This window comes from Sprattus sprattus (assembly GCF_963457725.1).
Source record: "Sprattus sprattus genome assembly, chromosome: 18".
NCBI classification, from domain to species: Eukaryota; Metazoa; Chordata; class Actinopteri; order Clupeiformes; family Clupeidae; genus Sprattus; species Sprattus sprattus.
In genome coordinates, this window is record NC_137916.1 from 14,306,667 (window position 1) to 14,319,255 (window position 12,589).

Consider the following 12,589-nt stretch of genomic DNA (forward strand, 5'->3'; position numbering starts at 1 on the left):
ACTGACGGTTTGCGCTTTTTTTAAATGCAGCATATGCGTGTTGTTTAATAACTTTCAAACTGCAGAAAAGCCTGTTCCTTTAATTAGGACGTTTGCTTTATAGGGCTAAATATTAGGATTGTTGTCAAATTCAGATTGTTTTTGTGGGACGGGATTTTTCAGAAATTCCAATCAGACAATTTGACCAGTGAGATCTAATATTTTCGAACATTGAATTTTTTTCCGGACAAAGTCCGCCAATTACTGCTGGTGCTGTTCAAGCTCTTTTGAAGAAGCACAAAGAAATGGGCAACGTTAAGGATCGTAGACGCAGTGGTCGGTCAAGGAAACTTAATGCAGCTGACGAAAAACACACCAAGCTTATTTCCCTTCGAAATCGGAAGATGTCAAGCAGTGCCATCTGCTCAGAACTGGCAGAAACCAGTGGTACCGAGGTACACACATCTACTGTCCGAAGAAGTCTGTCCTGAAGTGGTCTTCATGGAAGTGTTGCAGCTAAAAAGCTCTACCCTGACATGGAAACAAGGTCAAGTGACTCAACTAAGCACGAAAACATAGAAACTGGGGTGTGTATAAACATGGCAGCAGGTGCTCCGGACTGATGTGTCAAAATTTGAAATATTTGGCTGTAAAAGAAGGCAGTTTGTTCACCGAAGGGCTGGAGAGCGGTACAATAATGAGTGTCTGCAGGCCACAGTGAAGCATGGTGGAGGTTCCTTGCAAGTTTGGGGCTGCATTTCTGCAAATGGAGTTGGATATTTGGTCAGGATTAATCGTGTCCTCAATGCTGAGAAATGCAGGCAGATACTTATCCATCATGCAATACCATCAGGGAGGCGTATGATTGGCACCAAATGTATTCTGCAGCAGGACAACAACCCCAAACATAAAGCCAATGTCATTAAGAACTATCTTCAGCGTAAAGAAGAACAGAAAGTCCTGGAAGTGATGGTAGGGCCCCCACAAAGCCCTTATCTCAACATCATCGAGTCTGTCTGGGAATACATGAAGAGAAAAAAAGGATTTTAGGATTGATGCTATTTTGAAGACAAAGGGTGGTTACACCAAATATTGATTTAATTTAGATTTCTCTTCTGTTCATTCACTGCATTTTGTTAATTGATGAAGAATTGATAAAAAAACTGTTAACACTTCTGTTTTTGAAAGCATTCTTAGTTTAGAGCATTTTTTCACACCTGCCTAAAACTTTTGCCCAGTACTGTATATGGGCACCTAAAAAAACACGGCATTACTTCCCTATGCTAGTCACCCAAAGAAAGTACAATTGTATGTGGTAGGCCATCCCTTGGTGCGCAGTCCAGTTCTCATGCTTGCAGAGCTGCTGTTTTTGCAATCTCATATACCTTAGCATAACCTTGGGTGATATAATCATTTTTATTTTTATTCAATTTACATTTATATATAGCCAGGTGCTAAGGGCGTATCATGGCGGCCAAGAGTAAAAAAATCAGTTCTTAGTGTTGGTTCAGGATATCATCTGACCCAAGGCCCTATGTACGTACATGACACACATTGGGCCTCATTCTCGAACGCAATTCTCATCTGGGAATTCTTTTGAACTTCAGAAAACTTTCAGAACGCGGAATAGCAGTCGTAACTGCTGGACCCTTCTCAAATGCGATTCCTCAAATAACCACAAGATGGCCGACGGGGCGATCTTGTGGTTATTTGAGGAATCACATTTGAAAAAACTGTCCGTGTTAAAAAGGTTTACGGCAGAATTTGTGAGAAACCGTTGGTGATTGCGTTCACGTAAACTCTGCAGACATCCTCATATTAAAATAATTATAGTAATAAAAAATACGAAAATATTTGTATCATTAACAGTTACGTTTCACATTTATAGTCATGATTCTACGAGGCATCGTGATGTCATAAAATTAAAAAAAGGACTACAGCAGGATGCTAATCCAGACTATTCTCATTTGTAGATCCACGTTGGTGGAATGAACTGCCTAGCTAGCACTACCAGAGCAGGCACGTCCCTCTCTACCCTTAACTCTTCAGAGAGCACCTCTTTTCCTAACTGACACTTCGACTACTGCTTGACTTGCACTTACAGCAGTTGCATTCCTGCACTTCTTTTTTCTTTTCTACCTCGTTTTTCTATTTCTTATGTAAAGTAGTATTTATTGTTACACTAGGTCTCTATTGCTCGTAGCTTGACTGTTCTCTCCCTTGTATGTCCCTTTGGACAAAGGCGTCTGCTAAATGACTAAATGTGAATGTAAATGTACACGAACACTGCAAATGTAAAATAAACTCAATCGCATTAAAATAGCCATAGTGGAATAGAATGGACACATCTACATCCTGCAGTACCTCACGTCTGCACCGGTTAAGTTTGATCTGCGTGTTGTGCTCGCTTTCCGTTTAGACATGAGTCGCCTTAGGATTTGCTTTCGTGTGGATTCGAGAGATTCCGACAGCAAACGTCTCTATGGTTGCGTGCCCTAATAAGGAGCTGGCGGGGCGTGTATGTATGCAAATCGACTTTCACGAGAACGTGCATCAATTTAAGAAAATATTCCGGGGGAGCACAGCTGAGAAGACTTAGGCTGCTTATGAACGCATTTTCAAGCGTGCAGGAATGCAGCGAAGGTGTTTACCTACGTTGTTTTTACGAAGTCCGTAAGAAACATTTCAGAAGAAATTCAGAAAATGATAGAGAATGAGGCCCTTTGTTTCTATATGCCAGTATAGATTGTATGACTAAATTGCAAGATTGTACAACCCCAAATCAGAAAAAGTTCGGAAGGTATGGAAAATGCAAATAAAAAAAGAAAGCAGTGATTTATAAATTTAGTGCCAAAACTATTCATATTCATGTTTCTCAAATGAAAGTCTGGTGAAAGATGTCTGAATTTAAGATCATAAACCTGAAACACATTAATTCCCATGTTTAATATACTTTTTAGGTCATAAAAATACTAACAGCCGGTTATCATGCTTTTGCTTCTTAGAATTACAGAGGGTAAGGAGTTCCTCATGCACATGAATGAAATCCTCCTGAAACAAGAACATATGATGGATGCTGGACACAGACAGGTAAATCACACTTTGGGTCGCAGAAGCCCCTTTGTCTCTTTTTCTCCATCATTCTCTTATGTAAGACATTATAACAACAGTGGTGTGTGTATGTGTGATAAGTTGAGAAAATATGTAAAAATTGCCTACATTGTTGTAGTGTATGAGCCAAGTGGATTTACTGGATTACTGAAACCACGAGAACAAGTGGATACCAACTCTGGTGGAAACTCGCTATCGATGGCCTATGCTCCACTATGGAGTGAGAAGGCGAACAACAACAACAAACATATGTGTCTCTGGAGTATATTTCTGCATGAGAGCAACTTGATCTGGTAGCTTAATGATTTTACAGCCTCTTAAATATACCTCCTACTGGGACATTCCATGTCAAATCAACCAGGGGTTTTTACCAAAAAAGATTTATCAATATGATTGAGAAATGCCAAATATTTGTATTTACAGCCACTTTAATATAGATTTTGACTAAATGATAGCGCATGTTTAGGGGTTTCATAAGGTACTTAGAAATATGACTTCGGACTGTCAATTTGTATAACATTTAATCCATTTGATTTATTGATGGAGTGGCCTTTACCACATTTGAACACTACAGATATCTTGTGGAAAGAGCCTCATCTAAGGTCAATGCCCCATAAGTACGTTATTCCTACGAAAAGAGCTTCAGGAGATCTTAGTTGACATTTCCCCTGAACATCTTCAAAAACTGACAGCTAGAACGTCAAAGGTCTGCAAAGCTGCAATTGTAGAAAATTAAGGATTCGTTGAACAATAGATTGGTGAATAATTCTATAAACTAAAATGAATATGTATTGAATTGAAGTTTGAATACATGTGTTTCATATTGAGAGAGAGAGTGACAGGCTTAAGGTTAGTCAGAAATTAGATTTTTACTCGACACAGACCAATTACTGTCTTTCAGAAGAAAGCTGTTGGGTCAGCGTGACAAAAATGTGTAGTATGGAAAACCATGTAGAATGTGAGTTGATATGCCTTTTAACCTATGCTATTGGTACACGACAGTGAATGCTTTGGGTTATGCAGTAATACTCAGCAGTGGCATGGTGTGAATTTGCCAAGTGGTGAGGTGGCTCATTGTTTATACATAAGATCAGTAGATCTATACATACACAGAGTATGTACTTACTATGGCTAGACTAGTCTGGTATGGTTTCAGTTGCTTAATATTAAGATTCTCTTGAAATGTTCTTCTCTCAAAACATGTTTGGAGAAGTGCTTAAATGGACCCGGCAGTGTTATCAGCTTCCTTACGGACACCTTTTTTCTGCGTAGATTACTGATCCAATATGTAGAAAGATTGAGTCATTGATTAAGGTCCTGACAATTTCATAGACCAATGCGACTCACTGTCCTACATGGGTAAATAAAAGCAGCGCATCCCTGTAGTTTGCTATGTGTGGTGCTTGTTGGAGAGAGAAGCTACGATTGAAATGTTTGGCTTGCACCCTTTCATTAATTGATCGCTGGGTCTATCAACCATAGTGATCATATACAACTGTCTACCGGCTGAGCTGGTGATTTTTCTGCCACATAAAGCCAGAGAAGAAGGAAAAATAACCACAGCGTTTTTTCAAGAACCAAAAGATGGAAATATCCTATGCCTGTTGACTTTCCCAGATGTTATGTGTAAACAAATTGTCATAGACAAACTGAACGAATTAGATTTCACAACGACAAGAATTCGTGTGGGTCATACAGTCTTTCACGATCACTTTATTAATTCCAGGATAAAAAAAGAGTAATTTCTCGTGACATAGTCGCTGTTATCTGCCAGTAGGTAACATATCTAGCTACTAGCTTGCTTTAGACTCCTGCGCTAGCAAGAAGCCTTTGATTGCTAACTGATGTAGCTAGCTCTTGCTGCTGAGATTTCAAAGTTTTTTTTACATTTTTTTAAAGATTTATTTTTTGGCTTTTATCGATAGTTGAAGTGAAGAATGGGACAGGAAATGAGAAGGAGAAGAGGTGGGGAATGGACAGGAGAAATTACATCAGGCCGGAATGGAACCTGTGTCCTCCATGGGCATCAAGCTCGAATGTGGTCGGGGCTACTGGTTACGCCACAGTGCCCCCAAGATTTAAAAGTTGACTTCAATGTTTAAATTTAATGTATCCCATGATCAGGGTGTTTTCACTGCTTTCAACACTGCTAGCTACAACAGTTGGCAAGCAAAGGCTACTTGCTAGTGCAGGAATCTTAGAACAGCAGTAGACTAGCTAGCAGCTAAACAATAACATTTAATAACATGAGGGGTAGATAACATCGACTGTCATGAGAACTGACTCTTTTTCCTGGAATTAATAAAGTGATCTTGGTTCAAATGCCACAATCACCACTAGTATTTAATCAAAACAGGTTTAATGGGTACCTTTACTTCGGTTCATCATTAAATATCAGTCTTCACCATACAAAGACATATGTAGCTACTTAACGGTTTTGGTAAACGGTTGTTGTGAATATGAGGCTGTTGTCCAAATGGCTTAAAATTCCTCTTCCCTCCCTTCCTTCCTTCCTATTCAGAGGGCAGGGACTGTCCCAAATGTCTTAAACCTTCCACTTTAATAAGAAACCTTGAAATACGTCACATAACAGTAATTTTTCAAGAGAGCTTCTGAGCTTCCTTGATGTCTCGATGGCAGCAGATATTACCCATAACTCTGTGCATCATCCCGAACCAGAGACAAATAAAAAAAAAAGATGGCGGATGAAATCGTCGAAGTTCCACAAAAGTATTCACCGATGTATGGGTCTTTTTTTGAAAAAGTTACCGAGAAATAAACAGTGTAATATGTAATATGCCATGATTGATAAAGAAAAATGGTCTGATTTCGTTAGCGATGTATGTGTTAGCCAGGTCGTAACAGTAGCTGCTAGCTAGCAAAATAAGCACACACCGCGTGATGCCGTCACATATTGCCTTACATGCTTTCTTAAAGCAGCACAACGGATCAATAGCTATTTGCTAACGGTATGCTAGCAGCTAAAACTAACAAAATCTCTTGAAATGTGCTGACTTTGACATTATGACAAACTAGTTACTCAACACATGTCCTTACACAGTCAAACATCAAGCAAGTGCAACACAAGACAAAGCAAGACGGCAAATAAGCTACTTACTAGCTCGGCAGACAGTAAAGAAGTCAGGCTGCGGCAGGCAAAACTACATAACGAAGTTATATGCCTATGGACCCTGGTAAGGCAATGGCACGGAGGCGATTCCCCGTATTAAAAGTCATTGTAGTGCCCCAATTTTTTTCAAGCTGTTTTTTTAAGGTAAAACTGCGTATCCTAACCCTAATCCTGAAGTATAATTGTTGCATAGTGTTACTTTAATAGACTGTCCCGAATCAACGGTTTTTGAGATCTCTTCCACCGAAGAGACGTGCCTCGTCAGACACCTGTCTATTAAAACATCAAGGATTAGACAGCTATCTTAGAAACGGGACGCAGCCTGAGACTCCTCTGCTGTCAAATCAGGACCAATCAGAGAAGAGCCCATCCTGCTTTGGTTTCCGCCCACACAGTGTCAAAAGTTGAATTGACGCTCTGTATTTGCACCCTGTACTGTATTTTTTATTTTCATTTTCATTTCAAGTTAAGTTATACATTGTTATATGTTTTTAAATTAATTCAAGTTTATAATCTTTAAAAATAATTTGTTGCGGTTTTTTTATGTGTCCCCCTGCTTAAACCCTAGCCCCCCTAGTAAAAATGGTCTAGAACCGCCACTGCTGGTGTCACAAACACATTTTTTCTCTTCCATTAGCACAAAGAAGGGAACCTTCCCTTTTCACCCCCTGTGGAGCATTCTGGTACAGCTTTTGTCACAGAAAGGGCAACCAGACACGAGGTAGGTAGGCTGAAAGAGCTACAGAGGATATTTCAAGGTGTTCTTCTTTCTATTTTCTCTTTCCCTCCATGCATGCAGAAAAACAAATGGATGTTTTCTGTGCCAGTTACTTTGAATAATTGCATGTCCTCACACCACCAATTAAATGTATAAGTTGTGAGATAGAATCAGAAGTGTTTATCACTATAAAGGAGTTCAGCACACATTTTTTGTAAAATCTGCTGTTGCAGTTGGATGTCCTCTATGAAGAGGCTGTGTATACCATCATCAATCAGATTGGGGTTCCCTCTCAAGGCCATGTAACCAATCAAATGGAAATTTTCAGCTATCTTCAGAGGGTAGGTATTTTTGAACTGATCTATTGTTTGTCCCTCCCCTTATAAGCCTTTATCATATGATGTGAATGATGTATTCAATGCCTTTATTATATGATATGAATGATATATTTAATGCCTATGTTATATGATGTGAATGATGTATTCATTGCCTTTATCATATGATGCGAATGTTGTATTAAATGCCAAGCTTGCCCTGAAATATTCCATACTACTTTAATTGAAATACCTCAAAGTATTACTTCTTGGCCTTCTTACTCAGTCCCAGAATTACCATTTTTCTGTATTTGCAGGTTTTTGACATTGGCCATGAAGAGCATGACATAATATTGCAGAAAGTCAAAGAATCCAAGGTAAGACCAGCTATGCTGTGCCTCAGTCATCTCTCTCTCTCTCCAGGCATGTGCTATGAACCATGCAATTGGGCAAGCACTATGTAATGTTTTTTATGCAGGCATTATATATTGTGTTCACCTCTGCAATAGTCTGCAATGCCAAATATTTAACATGGGTGCAAATTGCTGCCATGGGACCCGGATATGTTTTATCCTTATTTTTTTTCCCCATATGGCAGAAAGCAAGTTTCTCTCTCAGGGTATCTGTCATGAAGGGGAAGAATCTCATGGCTAAGGATGCTAATGGTAAGGTGTTTAAATTGATAACAGTTGTTAACAGTCTAATTGTCTCTAACTAAATTAATCCTCAAAGATTAAGAATAAGAAGAAGCTTGCTTAGAAATATTAATATAGTGTTTTACTTTGCAAGCACAATAATAAAGGAGTTATTTAAATGGTACAGGGTTCCCATGAAAGTCCTTTAGTATCTGTAGAGCCTGATCTACATGGAGCTTGGGCAGTCCACCATCTACACGCACACCCCACCTCCATGCCTCTTTCAGGCATATTTTCTTCCGCACACATCAGTATGTCATGCTATGTATGTTTGTGGTATCTTCTTATAATTCTGCACAAATTGGTACAATTTGGTTTTTAAAGCAACACTATCAAACAAAGTACCACTTTTTGAGGTATGTTTTTATATGCAGCTAGTTGTGGTGTCATCTTAAAATTAATTTTCATGTAAAGGACAGACAAACGTTCCCACTAGCCATATATGATATGCACAATGGAGTTCTGTCTTCAGAACCAGAACAACCTTCACAGCACAACATTGCAGGCAACAGTGTCTATAAAAAATATTCACCTATCTTGGAAATGTTCATCTTTTATTGTTTAACAAGATGGCACTGATCAGCAGGAGAATACTAATTCATGTCAAAGTGAAAACCGATCTCTCCAAAGTAATCTGAAATGAATGAAATATGAATGTAATTGAATAAAATGGCACTCAAGGTGTCCTTACATCACATTAGATCAGTAATAAAATATGGAAGAAACAAAGCACCCAGTTGACCATCAGTACAGATAACAAAAAGACTATGTTAGTTGAAAATTCACACTCAAGTTTACTTGGACTCCAGAGTTGTGTATACACATTTTTTTATTCAATATGCATATTGGGCTCACTCATGTCTTGGCAAACGAGAGTGAAGCACGGGCCAGCTCCAATCTTGGAGGATGACAGTGAGAGCCTGGGCTCACTTCCAGATTGTAGCAGACGAGAGAAAAGCAAAGTTAAACACATATAGGTTGAAGTTAGCTCTGTTTTCTCTGACATCAAAGCATTATGTCAGCAGATATAACCACATGGTGGTGTTCCCATGCCCGAGGTCATCTTGCTATGCTTTTTGCAACGTAATGCATCAGCAGGACAGAAAAGAAGGTCCTATGTCTTCTTATCAGCCCTCGCTTACAAACACACTTATTTTTAAGCACACATAAAGAGTAAGAAATATCAGCACGTAAGAATCAATGACATACACAGACAGAAACGTCAGGTTTCAGCTCACAAAGGCATATAATTAACACACATACATACTTGATTAAAGTCAGAGTTTCACATTTCTCTATCACATGCAATACGCAACAGGGCATAACTCAGCAATAAGTTAAAATCAATGTGGCAGTTTAAAATAACATGCAGTTGAAGTGAGTGAGCAAGTTAAAAAAGATGAGTTTGAAGAGTTCACCTGAGTGTCATCAGCATAAAAACAAAAGTGAACACCTTATTGCCAAAGGACGCAGAGTGGGAGGAGAAAGATAATGAATAGGAGAGCCCCCAGAATTGACATGCAGCTCATTATTTGGACAAACTATGTCTTGTCATAGGATTCTAATGCTGGCTAAGCATTGTAGGAGAAGCCAATGAGAAATTATGTCAAAGGCTGCACTGAGGTCCGTGAGGGTAACTATGGAAAGGAATCCAGGATTTAGTAGATGCACCTTTCACAGCAAACCCATTTTTGCTCCTGTGTGGATAAGTCTCTATCAGCTTTGCACGTCTGGACACAACCATTTTTACCCATTCTTCTTCAAGCTCTGTCAGGTTGCATGGGGATAGGGAGTAAAAAGCTCTTTTCAAGTCCAGCCACAAATTCTCAATTGGATTGAGGTCTGGACTCTTACTCCACTCAGAACATTTGAAAAATAGTTGCACTTCTCTTGCAGTCAGGTTTTCCTCAAAGATTTCCCTTTATCCTGCATTTATTTTATTCACTAATTTAACAAGAAACATCCCCACAGCATGATGCTGCAACCACCATGCGTCACCGTGGCGATGATGTGTTTCTGATATGCAGGGTTTGGTTTAGACCAAAACATGGTAATGGCCAATAAGCTCAATTTTGGTCTTTTAAGACCACAAGAAAGTGTGAGTGGTGAAGTTGTTGTGTGAACAGTCTCTCCCATCTCATCCACAGAAGGTTGCATCTCTTTTAGAGGACTCATAAGTGAGATTGTGAGTTTCTTCACGGTCACTCGGTTTTTGAGGGCGGCCTGCTCTAGGCAGACTTACGGCGCTCACATATTCCTTCCATTTGTTAATGGTGGATTTAACCCTATTTATCTAGACCGGACCTGGGCAAAGTGCTGCCCCAGGGCCATTTGCGACCCCTTGGCTGTCCGTGACCGGCCTGCGGAGGTCAATGGTAAATTAGGAATCATACGTTAAACGATAAAAATGTATATTACTATTCATTTGTATACTTATACTATTGCATTGCAAGCTTGCTCTTGTGTGTGTGTGCGCCATGTGTTTTGGTCGTCTGGGCACATCTTTAATACTGAAAAAACATGCTAATTTTTCATGCTGAATTGAGTTCAGCCTATTGGTCCGGCCCTCCACAATAGTTCCACTATCTCATGTGGCCCCTTGGGGAAATGAATTGCCAACCCCTGATCTATGGGATATAAAGTGACTTAGAAATTTGATTGTATCCATCCCCTGATGTGAACTTTTCGCAGAGTTGCTTGGAGTGGATTGGATTTTCTCAAATCACTTGAAAGACATTGACTGCACACAGGTACATTTAAGTAATTGCGTGACTTCTTAAACCAAATGGCTGCCCCAGTGATGATTAAGGGGAGGCACTTCAAAGGGGGTGAATAGTTATGCTATCAATTATTTTGTGTTTCATACTTTGCAGTTCGGTTTTCACTAAGACATGAAAGAGTGATATTTTATTTGGGGACCTATGTGCTCTCATTAAATGTTATTCTCATATTGTATTAGTAGCTAAAGCACTGGCCTAAAGTTGCATGGCATGTGCAATTGCCGACTCATTATCTTGGTCATACCTTGGACCTTGTCATCACAAAGGATCTCAATATTTTTACAACTGTCAAGGACTTTGCCTTATCAGATAATTTCTATATGTTCTTTGATGTGTATATATTCCCACACATTTAGAACAAATCTATAAGATATATAAGATCTATTAAGAAAGAGAGTCATAAATTAACACATGAGTGCCCTCTTTGAGTGGGCATTTTTAAGGACCTCGAGTCAACTGTCACACTCTGTAGAAGAATTTCTAAATAAGTGAAATTCAAAATCGTTAAATATTATACATTAGAAGTAGAAGCTAAGACAGTCACTGACAAACAGAAAGCACCATGGGAACAAAATCCAACTCCTAGAAAGAGAGTGTAGGAAGACGGAAAGAAAATGGCGCAAAGCAGACCTCAGATCCAATATCAAATCCATAAAGACATGCTGAAATAGGCAAAGAAAGACGTAATTTCTTTTCTTACATAATCAGTAGTAATATAAACAATACTTGTGTGCTATTCGCAAAAGTTTAGTCGAATGAAAAAGTACTTACCCCCCTTCACAGTTGGCACCGGAACGTCTTGCTGTTTATTATATGTTTGCGTCTTTTTTAAAAGTAAAATTTATATAATTAGGCAGAGCATATCCTCTCAATTACAAACAGCTCAACATTTGGGATTACTAGCAACAAAGAGAGGGGGACTCATCTTGATGTCAGAATTTAGTTTTGCTGCTTAGATACCTACTAACTTTTTTCGTTTGTCACATCTTAGCAGTAGACATGCTTAGAATTGTAAATATATCACAGTTCTCTTGCTCATTTCCTATGTGGTGGGCAAAGCTACTTACAGTAGACCATATCCACATGGACAGCCACATCCTCTTCTGACCCATAGTTGTCTGTGACACACAGTGCAGTCCTGGACAGCATATCATACTTGTGTTCCTGGCATGTATGTGAGCTCATAGTCATAGCGCTGCACTCGCCAAACCAGAGCACTCCTTTTCGGGTATCTGCAATGTGGCTGTCATGAAGTGTGACACATACACCACTGGTCGACATGCTTCATCATCTTCCTGCAGGAAAAATAGCCACCAAGCCATCCTTCCAGGCACTTGTAGACAACTTTGTTCTCTTTAAGGGCCAGAAAACATTAGTAGAGGTTTGCTTGCTAGAACATGAAGCAGCCTCTTTCATTCCATCTCATGTTCATATCCCCATTGGAACTCTGTCTTTTGATGGAACAGCTTTCTTAGATTAGCAGTTCTCACTATCCAGAATGATCAGGTGAACTTCAGTCAGAGAATCTGAAATGCTTTTCACAAATGTTATCTTTATCTTTCTTTGCAATTCATCATACAGGGGTTGATCAAAGGAATATATTCAGATGATATTAACCAGCCTTTGAGATAATACATGGTCACAATTTTCCAGAGCCACTAGGGCCCACGACCATAGCGCTAAAAGGTAATTGAGAATCAAAGCCTAACTAAAATTAATTAATAAATAAAATTAAGACCAAAACATGCTGTCTATAAAAACATACCTCAAAAAGTGGCAAATTGTTGCATACTGTTATTTTAACTTATGGCTAGCTTTAGTTATTTCCCTTATAGCTTAGCCCTTTAGCATTAAACTCTAAG

General features: G+C 39.1%; 1 protein-coding gene across 1 annotated transcript in view; it reads left to right on the forward strand.

Annotated features, from left to right (window-relative positions):
• Positions 1-383: 383 nt before the first annotated feature.
• The window catches only part of baiap3 (BAI1 associated protein 3), a gene marked incomplete at both ends in the record, with an annotated part of 53,693 nt that continues 41,487 nt past the window's right edge, over positions 384-12,589 (forward strand). Inside the window, 5 exons of the mRNA XM_080856169.1 lie at positions 384-434; positions 6,858-6,941; positions 7,172-7,279; positions 7,513-7,629; positions 7,851-7,917. Coding sequence (XP_080712295.1) covers positions 384-434; positions 6,858-6,941; positions 7,172-7,279; positions 7,513-7,629; positions 7,851-7,917 — 427 coding nt within the window. The remainder of the gene's footprint in view (positions 435-6,857; positions 6,942-7,171; positions 7,280-7,512; positions 7,630-7,850; positions 7,918-12,589) is intronic.